Below are 23,118 nucleotides of genomic sequence, written 5' to 3' on the forward strand. Positions count from 1 at the left end.
GCTGAGGCAGGAGAACGGCGTGAACCCAGGAGGCAGAGCTTGCAGTGAGCCGAGATCGCGCCACTGCACTCCAGCCTGAGGGACAGAGTGAGACTCCGTCTCAAAAAAAAAAAAAAAAAAACAAAAACACACAACAAAAAAAAAACAAACACAAAGCAATCAATACCAGAAACATGAAAGAAAAATTCCAGTTCTCAGAGCTGGTTTGCTAACCATGGCAAGATACTTGCTAAGGCTAACAATACACATAGATCTTAAATAATTTAAAAACAGCTTCAAGAAAGTACTATAAATCTTAGGATACTGATTTTCTTCACCATGTAAAATACAATAATCTTAAAATGCCATGCAAAATCAAGTATTATTCAGTCATCAATGGACAATTTCAGTTAAAAGGGCTAAAGTGGCCTAGATAAGTCACATTTGCCATAAAGCATGTACTAATATATTTGACCAATGCATAAAGCATGGAAAGTACCACAACAAGCACTTACCACAGAAGAATGTGAGCCTTTGGCTCTTCCATCTTAATACCCCTCAGAGACAGGTATTAAAATAGTCTCACTGAGCATCTCCCATTTCCCCCAACTTCAAATGCCAAACAAGCTTGTACCTCAAAGCGTTCATCTTCACAACGATAAATATGTTCTTCATATTGAGTCTTCTTGGAACTCACAAAGGTAGAGTCCTCAGACCACGAAGGGAAGGAAACCCAGGTATCATTTAAAACCTTTGGGTAGAAGAAGAGAGACTGAAACAAAAGCCTAAAAAAGCTTTCCGGTGATTAAGCATTCTGAATGAAAAGACAAAACTCTAGCAGAGAAATAGGCAACTAACATTACTTCACAAATTTCACCTTTAGCAAGTTTACAAAAAGGTCTTAGTAAGAAAAGGGTTCTGAATATAAGCAGAAATATAATTCCAGTGCTTTGGGGGGACGAAGCAGGAAGATCACCTGAGCCCAGGAGGAGTGACCCCATCTTTACAAAACTAAAAACTTTTATTTTTATATTTTTAGCTGGGTGTGAAGTCATGTGTAAGTCCCAGGTACTTGGGAGGATCATTTGAGCCCAGGAGGTTGAAGCGCTATGAGCCATGATGACATCACTGCACTCCAGCCTGGTTGACAAAACGAAACCCTGTCTCAGAAACAAACAAAAAAGTAGGCCGGGCGGGGTGGCTCACGCCTGTAATCCCAGCACTTTGGGAGGCCGAGGAGGGTGGATCACAAGGTCAGGAGATCAAGACCATCCTGGCTAACATGATGAAACCCTGTCTCTACTAAAAAATACAAAAAATTAGCCGGGCGTGGTGGCACGCGCCTGTAATCCCAGCTACTTGGGAGGCTGAGGGAGGAGAATGGCGTGAACCCAGGAGGCAGAGCTTGCAGTGAGCCGAGATCGCACCACTGCACTCCAGCCTGGGCAACAGAGCGAGACTCCGTCTCAAAAACAAAACAAAACAAAACAAACAAAAAAGTAGAAAACATTTTCTTTTTAAAAAGGATTAAAAGGGTTCTTAATTTCATCATTCATATAAATTCTCAATCCTTGGTACCACCACTCCCTTCTGGAAAAAGCTGAGGACCCAGGGCTGATCTTTGCTAGGGAAGGCCTTACCTCTTTACAGAGAGGAGTCCGTCCTGTACACTTGGGCTGCTGGTAACTCTTTGGTAAGGCTCGATAGCTGGAGCCCAATCGTTTACAAGAAGCATAATCTATCTCCATAGCAATGCCCTCTGTGGCTCGTTCCTTTGGATAAGTTTCCAGATGTACAGACTCCTTATAGCCCAGAAAGTTTTTAAACCAATTAAACAACTCAGGGAATTTCCTGAAGAATCAAACCAAAGAGTGACAAGCAATTAGGGGCAGGATGCAGTTATCCTGAAGTATGACTACTACCATCTGGTTTTGGATCAGAAATCTGCTACCAGTGACAAATTATTTCCTGCCTAAGAAGAACTGCTTCTGAGCATTTGGTTTCCCCTTTTTCTAATAAAATACTCTCAGATCAGTTAAAGTGGTGATCAAAGAGTTGTACCGAAACCAGGCAAAATAACAAGCCATTCTTCTGATCATGAATATTGCTTTAATGTTCACATAATTCTTAGGTTGTCAAATATAGTAAAGATTCCAGGCTTGGTGTAGTGGCTCACGCCCGTAACCCCAGCACTTTGGGAGGCCGAGGCAGGTGGATCACCTGAGGTCAGGAGTTCTAGACCAGCCTGGCCAACATGGTAAAACCCCGTCTCTACTAAAAAACATACAAAAATTAGCCAGGCGTGTGGTGACAGGCGCCTGTAATCCCAGCTACTTGGGGGGCCGAGGCAAGAGAATCACCTGAACCCAGGAGGCGGAGGTTGCAGTGAGCCAAGATCACGCCATCACACTCCAGCCTGGGGAACAAGAGTGAGACTTCATCTCAAAAAAATAATAATAATAATTTAAAAAAAAATTCCAGAACTCTGGGAGAGATTTTTCTTGATAAACATCCAGCACTGGTCAGAAGATCAGGAGACCACTAGTCTTGGCCATTAGTCAATAAATACTTAATGCCCTCTCTATTTTCTCATCTCTAGAGTTGGACTAGAAGACTTCTCAGGACTCTTTTGGCACTAACATTTGAGTCAACTGACCTATCTCAAGTAAATTAACTTTGCCTATCATATATTTTCACAAATCAAATATTACCTGGCCTCCATAGCATGCATCAGGGCTAAGACCCTCACTTCACTTACCCCAGGAAAGGAGAGACTAGTTGCACAAGCTCAGCACGAGAGATCACCTCCTGGTTAAAAATAACAAGACAACGTAGGAAATTTTCGTAGGCTTCTGCACTCCGAAGAGCCTTTCGGACCTTATGGAGACAACGGGAAGAAAAACAGTTTTTGTTTTTCTTAAAGTGGGGAACTGAAAAGGGCCTCGCTCTGTCGCCCAGGATGGAGCGCAGTTGTGTAATCTCAGCTCACTGCAGCCTCCCATCCTCAGCCTCCCAAGTAGCTGGGACTACAGGTATAAGCCACCATGCCTGGCTAATTTCTAAATTTTTTGTAGAGACGAGGTCATATATTGCCCTGGCTGTCCTGCCATTAGTTTTTAAAAATTGGGGAAATTTGTGGCTGGGCATGGTGGCTCATACCTATAATCCCAGCGCTTTGGGAAGCCAAGGTGGGTGGATCACTGGAGGCCAGGACTTCGAGACCAGACTGGCCAACATGCTGAAACCCCGTCTCTACTAAAAATACAAAAATTAGCCAGGCATGGTGGCAAATGCCTGTAATTCCAGCTACTTGGGTGGCTGAGTGAAACATAAGAATCACTTGAACCCGGGAGGCAGAGGTTGCAGTGAGCTGGGATAATGCCACTGTACTCCAGCCTGGGTGACACAGCAAGACTCTGTCTCATAAGTAAAAAAATAAAATAAAAATGGGGAAATTTAAACTGATATTTGATGACACTAAGGAATCAATGTCAGTCTTTTTAGATGTGATAATGATTATGCTTGCAATAAGGAGTTTTTGTTTTGTTTTGTTTTGTTTTTTAAACACAGTCCAGCGCTGTTGCCCAGGTTGAAGTGCAGTGGTGCGATCTCAGCTCACTGCAACCTCTGCCTCCTGGGTTCAAGCAATTCTCCTGCCTCACCCTCCCAAGTAGCTGGGATTACAGGCATGTGCTACTACGCCCAGCTAATTTTTGTATTTTTAGTAGAGACGAGGTTTCACCATATTGGCCAGGCTAGTCTCAAACTCCTGACCACAAGTGATCCACCCGCCTTGGCCTCCCAAAGTGCTGGGATTACAGGTGTGAGCCACTGTACCCAGCCACAAAAAGGAGTCATTTTTAAAAGAAACCTACTAAAACACGTATGGATGAAATAATGTACCTGCGATTTGTCTCCAAATAAACTGGGATGGGTGGGAATATATATGAAACAAGTACACCGGCTAGGATTGGGAACTGCTAAAGCTGGAAGGTAGGTACGTGAGGAATCATTTTACTATTCTCTTTATGTATGTTCAAAATTTTCCAGCTGGGCGTGGTGGCTCATGCCTGTAATCCCAGCACTTTGGGAGGCCGAGGTGGGTGGATCACCTGAGGTCGGGAGTTTGAGACCAGCCTGGCCAACATAATGAAACCCCATTCTACTAAAAAAAAATACAAAAAATTAGCTAGGCATGGTGGCGGGAGCCTGTAGTCCCAGCGACTCAGGAGGCTGAGGCAGGAGAATCGCTTGAACCCAGGACGCAGAGGTTGCAGTGAGCCAAGATCACGCCACTGTACTCCAGCCTGGGCAATAAGAGCGAAACTCCGTCTCAAAAAAAAAAAATTACCATAATAACAATTTAAAAACTGAGATCTCGGAGTATACCTTCTCATATGCTTGATTCTCCAGACCATATCAGAGTTACTCAGGCTTTTCTTGCCTCTTTTTTTTTTTTTTTTTTTTTTTTTTTGAGAAGGAGTTTCACTATTGTTGCCCAGGCTGGAGTGCAATGGCGCGATCTCAGCTCACTGCAACCTCTGCCTCCCGGGTTCAAGCAATTCTCCTGCCTCAGCCTCCCGAGTAGCTGGGATTACAGGCACCTGCCACAATGCCCAGCTAATTTTTTTTTTTGTATTTTTAGCAGAGACGGGGTTTCACCATGTTGGCCAGGCTGGTCTTGAACTCCTGACTTCAGGTGATCCACTCACCTTGGCCTCTCAAAGTGCTGGGATTACAGGCATGAGCCACTGCGCCCGGCCTGTTGCCTCTCTTAACATGTTTACAGCAAGAATCTTTGCCAAGACTGTTTTAAACTCTGGTAATCTGGAATAATGCTCTCTTAAGATACTTCTGTCCTCTGATCTGGTCTTTTTTCTTCCTCTATTTACAATATTGAGTATCTTAATACCAAAAACTCAAAAATGATCAATGGCATAGACAAAGTAAAACTAGTCTAGCTAGATTACCAATCTGGAATTTCAGTTCCAAGGTAAGTATTTATTAGTACTGTGATCCTTTGGTGAAGACCACAGACTGCCACCAAACCAAGTGGCTTATCAGCAACCCCTGCTCCAGACTTCCATATGCTTAACTATTCATCAGTAGACACTATATACAATCTAGACTTTTAAAGCTAAAGATAAAAGAACACTGTACCTTTTATACTGTATACCCTATTTACCTTTATTTATTAGCTTTTAAACATACACAAAAGTAGACAGAAGTATAACGAACCTGTGTACTCACCCCAACCTCAATCATCTATAGTAAATTTTGTTTCATCTATACTCATTTCTCCTACCACTGCATTTTAAAGCAAATTCCAGACATTTCATCTAGATATAGTATATATGTTTAAGAAAAAGTACTAAGAAAATGCCATTACACGACTGGGTGCAGTGGCTTGCGCCTGTAATCCCAACACTTTGGGAGGCCAAGGCAGGCGGATCACTTGAGGTCAGGAGTTCGAGACAGCCTGGCCAACATAGTGAAACCCTGTCTCTACTAAACATACAAAAATCAGCTGGGTGTGGTGGTGGGCACCTGTAATCCCAGCTACTTGGGAGGCTGAGGCAGGAGGATTGCGTGAACCCAGGAGGTGGAGGCTGCAGTGAGCCAAGATCGCGCCATTGTACTCCAGCCTCAGCAATGGAGTGAGACTGTCTCAGAAAAAAAATAAAAAAAAACAAAAAAACAAAAACAAAAAAAAACCCATTACTCTTAGAAATTAACTTATTTTCAGAAGACTCCTTAAGGCAAGGCACGGTCGCTCACACCTGTAATCTCAACACTTTGGAAGGCGGATGCTGAGGCTGAAGGAGGAGGATTGCCTGAGCCCAGCAGTCTGAGACCAGCCAGGGCAAAACATTGAGACCCTCTCTCTCCAAAAAAATTTTAAACATTAGCTGAGTGTGGTGGTATGTACCTTTAAGTCCCAGGTACTCAGGAGGGTGAGAAGGATCACTTGAGCCCATGTCTTAAATAAAAAAGGCCAGGTGTGGTGGCTCACACCTGTAATCCCGGCACTTTGGGAGGCGAAGGAGGGCAGATCACCAGAGGTCAGGAGTTCAAGACCAGCCTGGCCAACATAGTGAAACCTCATCTCTACTAAAAATATAAACATTAGCCAGGTGTTGTGGCAGGGCCTGTAATCCTAGCTACTTGGGAGGCTGAGGCAGGAGAATCGCTTGAACCCAGGAGGTGGAGGCTGCAGTGAGCCAAGATCACACCACTTCACTCCAGCCTGGACAACAAGAGTGAGACTCTGTCTAAAAAAAAACCCAAAAATGTAAAAAAGATTCCTTAATAGCATCTAATATTGAGTCTGTGCTAAGTTCAATTGTCTAATTAATGTCTTAAAAATTGGCTATTGGCCAGGTGTGGTGGCTCACACCTGTAATCCCAGCATTTTCGGAGGCTGAGGTGGATCACTTGAAGCCAGGAGACCAGCCTGGCCAACATGGTGAAACCCTGTCTCTACTAAAAATAAAAAAATTAGCTGGGCACGGTGGCAGGCGCCTGTAGTCCCAGCTGTTTGGGAGGCTGAGGCTGGAGAATCGCTTGACCCAGGCAGGTGGAGGTTGCAGTGAGCCAAGATTGCGCCACTGCGCTCCAAGCTGGGCAACAGAGCGAGGCTCTGTCTCAAAAATAAAAATAAAAATAAATTGGCTTTTAAATTCAGAATCCAAAGTCTGCATGTCACATTTGGTTTATATATTTCTTAATTCTTAATTTACAATTGCTCCCCTTCCCTACCCTTTTCTTGACATTTATTGGTTGTGATCTAGACTTCTACACTTGTCTAAAAGCACCAACCGCCCAAGCAGCCTTTGGTAATGGTTCACATCAGAGCTAAGGACTCAACACTCTTGCAGGACTCTCCTGCAAAAAGCTCACATAGGCACAGTAGACAGAAAGAGATCAGGAGATACCAATCATGGAGATGTTAAATCATCTGCCCTTCTGCAAAACCTAAGAGGTACAAAATAGAGTCAATCACCAGAGATCAATCCAGGTTGATTCCCACCAGTGAGAAGCCCAACAGGTGCCAGCTACCCTGATGAAAGTTTCCTGCTAATCATCAAGTTGACTCTGAGGAGCAAATCACACTTAAGTTTATGTGGCCAAACTAAGGCACCACACAACATCATTTATGCCAAAAATCTCAACTCTGGTTGCTCATTAGAATCAGCTGGGTAGCTTTGAAAACATGCAAGTAAATTAGAACTCCCCTGAATGCTATGTATGTGTGTACTACAAATAACTATCACAGCAATAAGATTACAAGTCATCTTAAATCCTCAAAAATTGGTACAGGCACTGGTACTGCCTGCCACACAGACCTGGATATCTACAATGGGAGCTCCAAACATCTTTCAAGAGAAACATAATACATCTTCTAAAAATCTGTCTTCTGCCCCAAACTGCTTCATAAAACCAAAGCAAACAATGCTACCATTTTTCTAGCTATGCTAATAGTACTAGCAGACTCAAAGGACTCACAACTGGGAAACTACGTTAAAAAACAGAAAGTCCTAATTAGCCTGACACCTTTACAACAAAACCTTCTGGGGGGATAAGATGATTTTCTTTTGGCATTAACAGGCACTATCAAATCTAACTCATCCATTACTCACCTTATCAAAAAATAACGATTCTGTTCCACCACCATGTTTGCTGGCATCTGCCATAGAAGAATCCTTCAGATTGAGCAGTTTGGGTTTCTTCTGCAAAAGAAAGATACAAACATGTGAGATTCAAAGAGTGGTTTTCTCTGAATTTTATTTTTGTCTGTATTCAATGGTTTCATCACTGAAACCACTGCTGATTAATAATTTGAAACAAATGAGAGAACTCTAACCCACTCACTCCATACCCTTTAAGATTTCTACTCATATTTTCTATTTCAGTATGCCTATTAAGTTTCTTTCTACAACAGAGGTTCAAAGATCATTCTACCCCCAAAATGTTTTCTACAGAAATGATCATGACATTACTGTGACAAACTTTTAGAATATCCTTACTTTTTCTAGAGGCCCAAAGTAACTTCATTTAGCATCTAATGCCACTGTTTTGTTCTCCTACCAGTTGAGGGAGAAAAGGCTGTTTGTAAAAAGAGCTGGTGCACGTGGCCTGAAATTGACAGAAATCAATCTTCAACCCTGAATAATATTTCAATTAAAAATTTACTTAAAAAGCATAATTTGCTGGGCACGGTGGCTCACGCCTATAATCCCAGCACTTCGGGAGGCCAAGGTGGGCAGATCATGAGGTCAAGAGATTGAGCCCATCCTGGCCAACATGGTGAAACCCCGTCTCTACTAAAAATACAAAAAAATTAGCTGGGCGTGGTGGTGTGCACCTGTGGTCCCAGCTACTCAGGAGGCTGAGACAGAAGAATCGCTTGAACCCAGGAGGTGGAGGTTGCAGTGAGCTGAGATCACGCCACTGCACTCCAGCCTGGGCAACAGAGTGAGACTCCATCTCAAAAAAACAAAAACAAAAACAAAACAAAACAAAACAAAAAAAAGCACACCAGCAATATCCACTCGGACTAATTTAATATTGTTCTTCTAAAGGGAACCAACAGGCCATGATATAATCCTGTCAGGCAAGAAGTTACTTCTAAAGTCCACCACTTACTCTCTACGAAGAAATGCACAAACTTTGTGAGAAGTAGCACATTTACCTTGGCTATCTCAGAGTATACTTTCTTAAGAGCTGCAGCCTCTGCTTACACTGCCTATGGAGAAAGTAGGCGGAGAATTTTAAGCCCCCACTATATTCTTTCCACCTGTAGGTAATCAAGAGTGGGAGGACGTAAATCCAAGCATGGAGTGTATCTACTGAGCTGATTCTTGCTACCCATATAACTAATTCTCTTTACTGAAATGAAGAAATAGAAACCATTATTATGTTCAACTTGATTTCAAAAGAAGAAACCATAACAAACACTAATGAAAAGATTACTTCAAAAGTGTCAGTAACACCTAGTATGTCAGACCTTGTAGTCAGTCACTTACTATTCATCAGCCACCTCTTACTATTAGAAATTCCACAAACTTTTGTCATTATTTAATTCTGCAGACGTATCTATCTCTTCTATATTACATACTGCTTTGAAATTCACTGAAGAATTCAACATTCAATACATACAACTAGCCCTCTCCCTATCATAGCTGTGTTACATCAAAGAAGGGAGCAAGCTGAGCTTTCTGCAGGCAGACCATCGGTGTTAACTATAACAAAAAAAATCATGTAATGGATTACTAATAGGAGTTTAAGACTTCCCTCTGTTACAGCGCAAAGGTCCTGCCTTGGACATTAAGATGATACAGATAAGATCTGGTAACCCAACAAAGAACTTTGAGCAGGGTTCTAGACCAAGGAGATCTCAAAAAACACATGCACTCTACTCACAAGAGGACCTCAGAGACCACTTATTTCTGAAATAATTCTCAAGCTCAAGAATGTTCTTTCTTAACACAAGGCAGATTTAAAGCATCAAAGAAGGGGCCAGGTGCGGTGGCTCACGCCTGTAATTCCAGCACTTTGGGAGACCGAGGCAGGTGGATCACCTGAGGTCAGGAGTTCAAGACCAGCCTGGCCAACATGGAGAAACCCCATCTCTACTAAAAATGCAAAAATTAGCTGGGCATGGTGGCACACGCCTGTAGTCCCAGTTACTCAGGAGGCTGAGGCAGGATAATTGCTTGAACCCAGGAGGCAGAGGTTGTAGTGAGCTGAGATCACACCACTGCACTCCAGCCTGGGCGACAGAGCAAGACTCCATCTCAAAAAAAAAGAAGGGAAAAAAATTTTAAGTATTGGAAATTCTTAGTAGCAACCAAAACATTAAAGAAATGACAGCTCATTGCAAAGGAGAGAGATAATAAAGAACTCAAAAAAGTACAGTAATCCAAGCAATCAATGTTATTCTAACACTCCTTTGCAAAGCCAGATAAACTTCGTACTGAGTTTCTGTGACACAATACTAATTTGCTCCAAATATCTAGGACCCAACCGTTAACACACTTAAGAACACATGACTGCTGGGCGCAGTGGCTCACGCCTGTAATCCCAGCACTTTGGGAGGCCGAGGCGGGCAGATCACGAGGTCAGGAGATCGAGACCATCCTGGCTAACACGGTGAAACCCCGTCTCTACTAAAAATAAAAAAAATACAACAAAAATCAGCCCAGTGTGGTGGCATGCGCCTGTAGTCCCAGCTACTCGGGAGGGCGAGACAGGAGAATCGCTTGAACACGGGAGGTGGAGGTTGCAGTGAGCCGAGATCACGCCACTGCACTCCAGCTTGGGCAACACAGCGAGACTCGGTCTCAAAAAACAAAACAAAACAAAACAAAACAAAACACGTGACCACCTCTAGAGTACCTCTCCATTAGAAATGCTTGTGAGTGTCAAAATGAGCAGCTGCTGCCCATTCTCACCTTAACTGGAGGGGTGGTTCCTGTAGGATGTCTGCGGATCTGGCAGCCATTCTGGCTGGGCCTCTGCGGCTTGTTGTTCAATTGGGGCTTCTTGACAGTGCCTCCATGATCATTTCTCACAGAATCAACCTTCTCAGCAGTTGTTTTGCTTAAAAGCTGATTAAGACACATGAATGAGATTAATGCTTTTATCAAAGCAAACAAATATCATCTAGGAAAAGTCCCCTTCTGAGCAGTTTTCCAACTTATCTAAGATAATAATAGTAAATAGTTAATTCTTATAAAAAAAAAAAAAAAAAACATACCACGGAGCTGTTGGCATCTGGTAGGAATTGTCCAAACTCTGACAACAAATCTTCCTGATTTTTAAAGAGACGAGCAACCTGGGCATACACCTCCTGCTCCGTCAATGCTGGAGTGTAGTTTCCTCCAGCTTCCTTGGCATTTCTCTGCTCTTTCTGAGGAATTGCAAATGAAAAGAGATCATTTGGGCTACTGTTTTGAGTCACTCATCTTTGCACACTTTGTGGAATCACTGTTATCTATTTAGGCTGCATGTAAGAAGAAAGTCTTTGTTCTTAGCACCTGTTCTGACCATAGACTTTCAAGTTGAGAAAAAAAAGTGGAAGATGGTGGATGACAATTCCTTTCAAAACTATGGTAGTAAGTATTTTTGAGACGGAGTTTCACTCTTGTTGCTCAGGCTGGAGTACACTCGTCTCGGCCTCGCAAAATGCTGGGATTACAGGTGTGAGACACCATGCCCGGCCTAGGGCAATAAATATTAATGCCCAGGGGACCACTACCAACTGACAAAACCTTAGAAATTTCTCCTCCTTCTACTGTAGATTAACTAGACTATATAAATCACCATCTAACTGTCCCAGATAAAACAGAGCCTCATTTCATAACAATCCTGGCTGAGGCCAGGCGTGGTGGCTCATGCCTGCAATCCCAGCACTTTGGGAGGTCATGGCGGGCGGATCACCTGAGGTCAGGAATTTGAGACCAGCCTGGCCAACATGTTGAAACCCCGTCTCTACTAAAAATACAAGAAATCACTTGAACCCGGGAGGTGGAGGCTGCAGTGAGCCAACACTGCGCCACTGCACTCCAGCATAGGCAAAAAGAGCAAAACTCTGTCTCAAAAAAAAAAAAAAAAAAAAAAAAATCCTGACTGAATGTTGCAGCGCAATCAAGTCAGGCAAATAAAACTCACGCCTGCAATCCCAGCACTTTGGGAGGCTGAGGTGGGTGGATCACAAGGTGAGGAGTTCGCAACCAGCCCAGCCAACATAGTGAAATCCCGTTTCTACTAACAATACAAAAAATTAGCTGGGCGTGGTGGCAGGCACCTGTAATCCCAGCTACTAGGGAGGCTAAGGCAGGAATATCCCTTGAACCCAAGAGGTGGAGGTTGCAGTGAGCCGAGATCACGCCACTATGCTCCAGCCTGGGTGACAGTGCAAGACTCTGTCTCAAAAAACAAACAAACAAACAAACTGGCTTAATAAACATGTATGATAGTTTCTAACTGGTTAATTTCCAGTATGAATTAATGGACACAATAATGGTTACTTGTTATTGGACTAGATGCCCTAAGAGGGTGGCCTGGTTAAGACAGGCTGAATGGGCACTCTTCTTACCTGATATGTGTGCAAAATCTCCAGGAATGCTTTGTAGATGTCCGGTTGGCCCTGGAATCTGTTCTTGATCTTATTAACATAGTTGATGGCATGATTAAACTCCACAGGTTGATTGTTCTGCAAGGATGGGGCCGTTCCCAACGAGATTGTCACTGGTGTGTGAGGCTGGACCGGTGGAGAACGTGGGGATGCATACGGTGGAAGTGGGGGAGTCTGCTGACTGGCCGGAGTATGTGCTTGTAGTTGGGAGGGCTAAAAAGAAAAGAAATCTTTATTCTTTTCAGATGCATAGATGAGTTGATCCAAGGAAAGTTCAAACTAAAGAGAAACAAGGTGTCAACATATATCCTTTATTTACTCACTCAGGCCAGGCCATTTTAGTCCAACACAAATCATACTGGGCAGCAGTGGGAGTTGTAGGCGGTTCAAACATGCTGATACAAATATTTCAGTCTCACATTTTCTAAATAAAACCTTAAAACTGGAGCCATCTCCAATTACAGGGAAGAATTTTTCATATGCAATCTTTTAGCTTAGTAGCTCAACAAGTACACACAGAAAAAATCTCATTCTACATAGCCTTTTGATGTCAACACAAAGACAACAATTGTTGCAGTAGCTCCACATAAAAAAGTCTTCTATGCCAACTCCGTCCTGTAGAACTGAGATGATGGAAATGTCCTTTATTTGCACTGTCTTATACATAGCCACTAGCCACATGTGGTTACTGAGCACTTGAAAGCTAGTACAAACGAAAAACTGAATTTAATTTAAATAGTCCTATGTGGCTAGTGGCTACTGTGCCAGACAGTGTGGTTCTAGACCAAGAACATCCCATCTTCATCATCATCACTATCACTGTTCATTAGATCTTCTATTTAGCTTGATATAATCTAGTAAGTGAAATAACTTTCATAAAATAACCATGTGGGCAGCAGCATAATTTGATCATGATAAGATGATGGTTTCTATCTGTGCTGTCAACTACTACTACACAAAGTCACCACCTGTTGGGATGTTCATGGTTTTATAAGCAGAAACTGTAAAAAGACAGACCTTGAAAGTTGTTGCTGTGTTGATTTAAATAGATATCTAAGTAAGTGGTGTGTAAATGTGAACCATGTCATAGTGAAGTTTTCATACTGCATTTTTCTATGACGAAATCTTTGTAACCTTGTTGCTCAGTAATCTAAGTCTTATATAAAGGGGAAACATCAAAGGAAGGTGCTCTCTAGGGATGCATTCATATTGATGCAATATTTTCCAAGTGCTCACCTTGCTGACTTTGGCAGGTGGGGGCTGAGGAGCTGGCTGGGCAGGAGCTGGGGCTGACTGGGCTGAAGGCTGGGAAGCATGTTGGGGTGGTGGTTGAGGCTGTGGCTGGATGCCATGGGTGGGAATCTGATGAACCTGGCCAGGAGTTGTCACATTCACCATGTCATTGGTTTGCACCTCAATTTTGTAGCCAGGGGGCAAGAAGGTGTTGAATCCCATTATCAGATCAGGGTGGCCTTTGAATAGCTGGGACACACGACTAATCACTCCTGGGGTGTCGATGCTGATAAAAAACAAAAAGAAAAGTGATAAACTGTAAGCTTGACAAACACCCTGTTAAGAAAAAATTTCATGTTTTTTTTTCTTTTGAGACGGAGTCTCACTCTGTCACCCAGGCTGGAGTGCAGTGGTGCAATCTTGGGATCTTGGCTCACTACAACCTCCACCTCTCGAGTTCAAGTGATTCTCCTGCCTCAGCCTCCCAAGTAGCTGGGATTACAGGCACCCGCCACCATGCCCAGCTAATTTTTGTAATGGTCAAAATCTTTAACAGAATATATGTTCATTGTAATAATCCTACCAAGCAGATACTCAGACGATATATATAAAGCTACATATCCCAAACAAGATTCACCCTTTGACATACCAGTATACATCATTTCAGCACACATCTACATTGTTCAGATGAGTTACACTCTTACAACAGTGAACCATGCCAGAATATAAGGGTATCTAAACCAATTCAGAAACCAAGTAGCCTAAATCGCTACCAGTGCTACTTCCCTGACTGAGACAAAGCGCTGGAAAAAATTTAGTTAAGAAAAATTTACCAGTAGGGATAAAAAAGTCTAGTGGCCATAATTTCCATCAATAAAGGAATGCATAAAATAAAGGCATGATTTTGAAAATTCAGCCGCAAAAAGGAGCATCCTTTATCTTCCAGTAAATAAACTATATCCTCTTCCTTCCAAAATCAATATGCCAGATACAAAGCTTGAGTACAATCACACATCTTTTACCTCTGAGATTTAAATTCCTTCATGATGTCAAGGAAATCATTGTAGACCTGAGGCTGACTACCAAATTGCAGCTTCACCTGGTCAAGATAAGATAGCGCATCCTCCACCTGAGGCAGGGATAAATATCAAGGTTATAAAAAGAAAGTAAGCTCACAATTACAAAAAAAAAAAACAAATTATTTATGCCTAAGTATGCTTAATGCAGTAAATGAAATAAAAATATATTAAATATATACTTAAAAGTTAGTATGGATACCAATAATAAACTCAAGCTTAAAATAATAATCAACTCATAAAATCTGTAGCCTTGCCTTGGAAAATTTTGAACAGAATGATCAGTGAAGAATAATTACAATGATACGTCATTTATTAATTCATTTCACAAGTATCTACTAAACTGCAACATGCCAGAGCCAATGTGAGTACCAAGGATTCGATGACAAATAATTTGTAGCCCCTCGTCTATAGACATTTGTTTGTATGTAGTCAGGAATCATAACACAGTGGGTAACCCGGTAATCACGCAATGCCTGGAGATGACACGGGAAGGACACGTCTTCCCCACCAAAAAAAGTGAGGCTCCCCTAGGAGGTAATGTATAAACTAAGACCTAAGATGAGTATAAGCTAGCAAAAGTGAAGACCAGTGAACAAAATCAAAGGCGGCAGCATGGATAAAATCCTAGACAGGATACGATATGGGATATTTAGAAATCTGAAAACAGTTTAGTTTGGCTGGAGGATCTGTAGTGAAGACGAGCACTGGAAGGAAAAGTAACAAGATGAGATAGAAAAAAAAGTAGGATCTAGATTCTGAAAGGAAGACGAGGTATGCTACAGGAATAACTGGACAACTCATGTGAAAACAGTGGCTTGAATTATAGTACTGGCCCAGAACAACAGAGAGAACTGCATGGATAAAAAAGCTTTTTGGGTCGTAGAAGTGACAGGATTGGGGAACTGACTGAATAGAGGAGCTAAGGGAGAGCCAGCATTCAAAAGTGATCTGCCACAGAGCACTGTGAGGAAGAAGAGGCAAGAGTGACTCTCAGACTGATCAAAGCCCGCATGCCACTGCATCCCGCACCCAGCGCTTACATCCTTCCACATCACCACCACACCCAAGAGAAAGCCTGAAGGGGATGCTAAAGGAGATAGAGCCAAGGTGAAGAACAACCCAGAGAAGATCTGCAAGGTTGTATGCTAAACCTACTCCTCCAAAGCCAGAGCCCAACCCTAAAAAGGCTGCAGGCCAGGCGCGGTGGCTGACATCTGTAATTCCAGCACCTTCGGAGGCAGAGGCGGGAGGATCATCTGAGGCCAGGAGTTCGACACCAGCCTGACCAACATGGAGAAACCCATCTCTACTAAAAACACAAAAATTAGCCAGGCGTGGTGGTGCATGTCTGTAATGCCAGCTACTCGGGAGGCTGAGGCAGGGGAATCACTTGAACCCAGGAGGCGGTGGTTGCGGTGAGTCGAGATCATGCCATTGCACACCAGCCTGGGCAACAAGAGTGAAACTCGGTCTCAGAAAAAAAAAAAAAAAAAAAAAGTCCCCTGCAAAGGAGAGAGAGGAGGTACCCAAAGGGAAAAAGGAAAATGCTGACACTGGCAGGGAGGGGAATAACCTTGCAGGAAATGGAGATGCCAAAACAGACCAGGCACAGAAAGCTGAAGGTGCTGGAGATGCCAAGTGAAAAGTGTGCATTTTTGGTAACTGTGTACTTCTGGTAACTGTAAAGTTTGAACTATAAAGTTACGAAGTTTGTAAATTTTGAAATACCATTGTTGAAATCAAGCTTTATAAAAATGCAGAATTTTGTTTTGCTTTTTCTAAAGCAGTGTTGTTATAGCACACAGAACACTTCATTGTTGTTTTGGTGGGAAGGATCACAGGTCACTAATAGAATGTCTTTGAAGCTGGACTAACGTGGGGAAAACACCTTTCCCTTCTAGTTTTGAGAGACTTCCTCTTCACTTATAGAAGAAATTCCCTGACTTTATTTACTTACTTATTTAGAGACAGAGTTTTGCTATTGTTGCCCAGGCTGGAGTGCAGTGGTGTGATCTTGGCTCACTGTAACCTCTGCCTCCCGGGTTCAAGTGATTCTCTTGCCTTGGCCTCCTAAGTAGCTGGGGTTACAGGCACCCGCCACCATGCCCGGCTAATTTTTGTATTTTTAGTACAGACGGGATTTCACCACATTAGCCAGGCTGGTCTCGAACTCCTGACCACAAGTGATCCGCCAGCCTCAGCCTCCCAAAGTCCTGGGATTACAGGCGTGAACCACACACCCAGCCTAGATTCCCTGACTTTTGACACACATGGCCACCTTGGCACAAACACCTTGTGGGATGGAAAAACAAATTCATTTTTACATCCTGTTCTCCCTTCCCACCTTCACAGACCTAACTCCCTTTTACCCAGATACCTGTTGGGACCTAACCCCCAATAATTGGTTACCAGTGTGTCAGGCAGTCAAACTTTCCAGTGATGCCACTAAAATGGCAGCCCTCAAAAGAGAGAGCAGTGGTTCCTTTTCTAGACTGTGGATCTTCAGATAAGTCCTGCCATTTTCATTTCACTTCCTGAAAATCAGGGTCGGCTTGTGAAAAGTTGTTAAACAACATGCTAAATGTGAAGTCTCAACCTTCACTCTAAACTTTCCCTGTTCAGAGCATCACATGAGACTTCACTGGGTTTTATAGTGGCTTTTTGGTTTTTTTGGTAGCTCATTGTTAAGGATTGTCCATGTTCTGCCTGAAATACCATGACTGTTTATGGAAAGTATCTTTAAAGCTGGATACAGTTTGGCTTGGGGAGAAAAAAAAGTGACCTATTACAAAGAACAGGTTGGAAAGGCTAAGCTATGAGTCTGATTTAGGACAGAGATACCCAAAAGAAATCCCCACTAGGTGTTTCCTATTTACTCTGAGATATGTTAAGTTTTATTTTGGTGGTTTAATTGAAGCCTAAATATTTAAAATTATACAAAATATCAGGTTTAAGAAATTTCAGAAAGAAACATTTGATGTGATTTAAGCCAGTCTTTTTCTTTTTTGAGATGGGAGTCTCGTTTTGTCTCCCAGACTGGAGTATAATGGTGCAATCTCGGGTCACTGCAACTTCTGCCTCCTGGGTTCAAGTGATATCTCCTGTCTCAGCCTCCTGAGTAGCTGGGATTCCAGGCACATGTCACTACATCCAACTAATTTTTTTGTATTTTTAGTAGAGATGAGATTTCACTATGTTGGCCAGGCTGGTCTTGAACTCCTGACCTCAACTGATCCACCCACCTCAGCCTCCCAATGTGCTGGGATTACAGGTGTGAGCCACCACACCTGGCCAGGCGTAGATAAGTCTTTTGATTTGTTGCAAAATGGAACATTTACGTTCAAGTCAATCTAACTGGTGCTGTAGTCTGAAATGTGTCCCGCAAAATTCTTACATCGAAACTTAATCACCGATATGATATTAAGAAGTGAGGCCTTCAGAAAGTGATTGTACAGCCCTCATGAATGGGATTAGGGACCTTATAAAAGGGCTGGAGTGAACCAGTGTTAGTCCCTTCGGCCCTTCTCCCTTCCAGTGTGAGGACACACACTCAGGGACCATCTCGAAAAACAGAGTTCGGGCCCTCACCAGACACCAAACCAACTGGCACCTTGATTTTATTTTATTATTTATTTTATTATTATTTTTTTTTTTGAGATGAAGTCTTGCTCTTGTCTCCCAGGCTGGAGTGCAAAGGCGCAATCTCAGCTCAATGCAACCTCCGCCTCCCGGGTTCAAGCAGGAGAATCGCTTGAATATATCCCAGAATAGCTGGGATTATAGGCACCTGCCACCACGCCTGGCTAATTTTTGTATTATTAGTAGAGATGGGGTTTCACCATGTTGGGCAGGCTGGTCTCGATCTCCTGACCTCGTGATCCACCCATCTCAGCCTCCCAACGTGCTGGGAGTACAGGCGTAAGCCACTGAGCATGGCCTATTTATTTTGAGACATGGTCTCACTCTGTCACCCAGGCTGGAGTGCAGTGGCACAAATTCGGCTCACTGCAACTTCTGCCTCCTGAGTTCAAGCGATTCTCATGCCTCAGCATCCAGAGTATCTGGGATTACAGGTGCATGCCACCATGCCTGGCTCATTTTTTTGTATCTTCAGTAGTTTTACCATGTTGGCCAGGCTGGTCTTGAACTCCTGACCTCAAATGATCTGCCCGCCTCAGCCTCCCAAAGTGCTGGGATTATAGGCGTGAGCCACCGCACCTGGCCAGCACCTTGATTTTAGACTTCCTAGCCCCCAGAACTTCGAGAAATAAACTTCTATTATTTATACAGTCTCAGGTATTTTGTTATAGCAGCACTAATGGATTGAGACAAATGGCTGTTTTTTTTTTTTTTTTTTAGATGGTGTCTCGCTCTATCGCCCAGGCTGGAGTGCAGTGGCGCGATCTCAGCTCACTGCAAGCTCTGCCTCCCGGGTTCACGCCATTCTCCTGCCTCAGCCTCCCAAGTAGCTGGGACTACAGGCGCCCGCCACCATGCCCGGCTAATTTTTTTTGTATTTTTAGTAGAGATGGGGTTTCACCGTGTTAGCCAGGATGGTCTTGATCTCCTGACCTCATGATCTGCCCGCCTCAGCCTCTTAAAGTGCTAGGATTACAGGCGTGAGCCACGGCGCCCGGCCCCGAGACAAATGGCTCTTTAAGAGTTCTTCAGACTTACATTATGGCTGTCGTTAATCAGTGTTTCAGTGTTGCTAGAAATCAGATTGTATACTTGGTCAATACCCACTTGTTTGATGGTTAGTTTTTCTATACAAATATCATGACAATTTCTGCTGAAATTCAATGGACTATTTTAATTCATATTCTGAACTTTCCATACTAAAATGTTTCATTAATGACCAACTTAAGTGAACACAAAATGTGTTAAGTTTGCAAAAGAAACCAAGACTTTGGAAGATATTTAAGAATAGCATGGATCATTACACAACAAAAGAACAGTTATCAATAAGACATGGTATGGTATAAGGTAACTACTGCAGAGAGGGAAAAAGTACAGAAACCCAAAAGAAAGCAATTATGTGTGATATGTGTATGTCTGAAACAAAAAGGTACTGAAGTCACAGCAAACCACTCTTTAAAAATTAGTTATAGGCCGGGTGCGGTGGCTCATGCCTGTAATCCTAGTATTCTGGGAGGCCAAGGAGGGTGGATCCCTTGAGGCCAGGAGTTTGAGAGCAGCCTGGCTAAGATGGCAAACCCTGTCCTAGTAAAAAAAAAATACAAAAATTAGGCCTGGTGGTGCATGCCTGCAATCCCAGCTATTTGGGAGACTGAGGCATGAGAATCACTTGAACCCAGGTGGGGGAGGGTGCAGTGAGTTGAGATGGCGCCACTGCACTACAGCCTGGGCAACAGAGTGAGACTCTGTCTCAAAAAAAAAAAAAAAAAAAAAAAAGTAAAATAAAACTTATAGAATAATCCTATGCTTTAAAAACTCTGCATGACACTCATATAATAAATAAGACACCTACATGTAAAAATAGTGAGGAAATTCTCTCATCACCTAAAGCATAGTCCAACTCTTATATAAACTCTCTATAAATGCATGTATACAGTTCTAGGAAGCACAACTTAAAAAAAAAAAACTTGGATGTAGTTATTTAGAAGCTACAGATTTAAGGAAGCACTTGGGGAGACTCTTAGACTCTGCTGATAAAGTTTCTTAGCTCACTTCAGCAGGGGTACTATTAAGGCCCTGAATCTCCTGAAGTCTACAATCTTCCTGGAGAGAAAAACACAAGCAACTGTAAAGATAACCTGCTAAATATGTACCAAATATCACTGCTGCTGACATTCAATAACTAAATAACACCAAACATGCCTCAAATCGTTCAAATCCCTTCTTGTCACCACCAATCTACCAAAGACAAAAAAAAAAAACAGACGATGTTGAGGCTTGAAATAATGTGTAAGCACTCTCACTGAACGTTTCTTTTGTTTGTTTTTTCTGAGACGGAGTTTCACTCTTGTCGCCCAGACTCGAGTGCAGTGGTATGATCTCGGCTCACTGCAATCTCTGCCTCCTGGGTTCAAACGATTCTCCTGCCTCAGCCTCCTGAGTAGCTGGGATTACCAGCATGCGCCACCACGCCTGGCTCATTTTGTATTTTTAGTAGAGGCATGGTTTCATCACATTGGTCAGGCTGGTCTTGAACTCCTGACCTCAGGTGATCCACTCAACTTGGCCTCCCAAAGTGCATGGATTACAGGTGTAAGCCACCATGCCTGGCCTACATTATTGTAGAATATAAATGATTTATTGAAGTTGATTCAAATGCTTGTAATGCATTTAAGACTGATCCAAAAATGACAGGCAATGTGGGAATACTGAGTTACATGGAGGTACAAGAAGCATTTTACCTCTCCTCATTAGAAAGGAAATTCAACAAGTTATTTTATGTAGGAATATAGTCAAGACCTTGTGACTAGAAGAACACAGCAAGAAATCCTAACTCTATCCATGACTCACTCTATAACCCCAAATCCAAAACCCTTCCTTGTTTCCTTGCCAGTTTCCGTAAAGCAAACAAAACATAATCCATATACTTATACCAAAGCGTCCTGTGAGGAAGGTGGGTAAAAACTGGTGTTGTGCTTTGATAGGGTTGATTGAAAAAGGCTATAGAAATACATATGTTTTTGTTAGTTTAATAAGCAAGTTTATAAGCTATTTTGCAACATTAAAGTATAACTACTGAATATATAGTGTCAATACAGAATTAAATCACACACAACCAAGTTAAAAAAAAAATATTTTCAAGACTTAGTAAAGTGCTAAGCCCGCAGCAATAATACATTTTGGTACACAGCCATCACTCTACAAGAGACTTAAAATGTTTTAAAGGAAACATCAATATTCCTTATACACATTTTCCCAAAGACAGAATCCTGAGTGAAGCTTCAGGCCTAAAAAATCTGCACTCCCTTTAAAAGGCTATGCGTTAGTCAATATTACGTAAGCCAATATAGAGAGTAAATTTTACAAAATTACTCTAAATCACATAGCTTTGCTGTACTTTATAATATTTTGTAGCATTTAATACTCTTAGGCCAATATTAAACAAGTTCCCAAGAATCCACACCGACGAGGGCAGGGATCAAGAAAAACTAAAGTAAGTATCAGGGAAAACAGAAGAAACAACTATTTGGTGCATATGGATGTGTCCTTAGAGGGTTTATTTCTCATTCCTGCCTGCAAGCAACATAAGTAGGTTGCTATAACCAAATGAAGATTTAACATCTCTTCAGAGTTCCTCCATTTATTATTTCCTGAACTTAATTTTATATAAATGTAAAATTAGAAAAATTGAAACCTGAACACTTGCTGCAACAATCACATATTTTGAAAAGTAACATTCAAGTGGTCAGAGATACAAGGTTAGCTGGCAACACAAGCTTCACTTCTCCAGGGATGCCTCATGAATTTCAAAGCATAAGGCCGGGCGCGGTGGATCACGCTTGTAATCCCAGCACTTTGGGAGGCCGAGGCGGGTGGATCACGAGGTCAGGAGATCGAGACCAGGGTGAAACCCTGTCTCTACTAAAAATACAAAAAATTAGCCGGGCGTGGTGGCGGGCACCTGTAGTCCCAGCTACTCGGAGAGGCTGAGGCAGGAGAATGGCGTGAACCCGGGAGGCGGAGCTTGCAGTGAGCCGAGATTGCGCCACTGCACTCCAGCCTGGGCGACAGAGCGAGACTCCGTCTCAAAAAAAAAAAAAAGAATTTCAAAGCATGAAAACCTACCACACATACTCAGCAGAAAATATGAAAACACTGATAATTCATTCACAGTTACAGTTTTCCCTAAACTTTATAAAGATTCCCCCCAAAAAGGAGCATGTGTTTTACTAAGAATGGACTTGATGTGAGTCAATTCAACTATTCACAAACAGGAATAAAAAGATAAAGGTAATAAGAACATTACAGGCATGAGCTGGGCATAGTGGCTCGCACCCGTAACCCCAACACTTTCGAAGGCCAAGGTGGGAGAATCACTTGAGGACAGTAGTTTGAGACCAGCCCGGGCAACATAGTGAGACCCCCATCTCTGAAACTAAAAACTAAAAAAATTTTTAAGAATTTAAAAAGATTGAACTGTAAGACATATTACTGGGCCAATTTACTGTATAAACCTGTAGCCAATGATATATGTGCTCAATAGAGAGTTCAAAAGGAAGCAACCAATGAATTTTAAGGTTTATTTTGTATTAAAATGGCCCCACAATCCTGATAACATTTGAGTGACATGCATTCATACAGTCCACAAACATTTGAGTATATTCTTCTCTGGATCAGGCACTGATGCCAAGATAGGAAACATAAGCAAATTTCACAAAACAAAAACAGTAAAACTTGTGATTCGACAGCTAATGTCTCAGGTTAGAAGTTGTACCACCAAAACCAACAAGCTGCAACCAGTATTTCCTGCTAAAGATAAATTTTTTGACCCAAGAAAAAGAGCTGAATACCACCTTCAGCCTCTGAAATTGCTGCTGTCCCTGCACTGGTGCAACTGGTGGGGCTGGATGAGCATGACTCTGGACCACCTGGCCTCCATGGGGCTGCACCGCTGTTGGGTGATGATGGCTGCTATGAACTGCTGCTATGGCGGGCCCATGACTGCCGGAGCTCTGTGGCATGGCTGAAACCTGGGGTGAACAAAATACA

The 23,118-nt window shown here is 42.5% G+C and overlaps 1 protein-coding gene across 2 annotated transcripts in view; it reads right to left on the minus strand.

Annotated features, from left to right (window-relative positions):
- SIN3A (SIN3 transcription regulator family member A) overlaps positions 1–23,118 on the minus strand; it is an 82,809-nt gene that overhangs the window by 30,679 nt on the left and 29,012 nt on the right. For both annotated transcript variants that reach the window (XM_030814790.1, XM_030814789.1), the window contains exons 3-12: positions 22,923–23,099; positions 14,374–14,480; positions 13,355–13,637; positions 12,080–12,331; positions 10,739–10,891; positions 10,434–10,589; positions 7,620–7,709; positions 2,738–2,856; positions 1,620–1,830; positions 614–730 (exon numbers count right to left, since the gene is read on the minus strand). In XM_030814790.1, the coding sequence (XP_030670650.1) occupies positions 614–730; positions 1,620–1,830; positions 2,738–2,856; positions 7,620–7,709; positions 10,434–10,589; positions 10,739–10,891; positions 12,080–12,331; positions 13,355–13,637; positions 14,374–14,480; positions 22,923–23,099 (1,665 nt within the window). The remainder of the gene's footprint in view (positions 1–613; positions 731–1,619; positions 1,831–2,737; positions 2,857–7,619; positions 7,710–10,433; positions 10,590–10,738; positions 10,892–12,079; positions 12,332–13,354; positions 13,638–14,373; positions 14,481–22,922; positions 23,100–23,118) is intronic.

The sequence above is a fragment of the Nomascus leucogenys genome, chromosome 6, assembly GCF_006542625.1.
Source record: "Nomascus leucogenys isolate Asia chromosome 6, Asia_NLE_v1, whole genome shotgun sequence".
Taxonomy (NCBI): Eukaryota; Metazoa; Chordata; class Mammalia; order Primates; family Hylobatidae; genus Nomascus; species Nomascus leucogenys.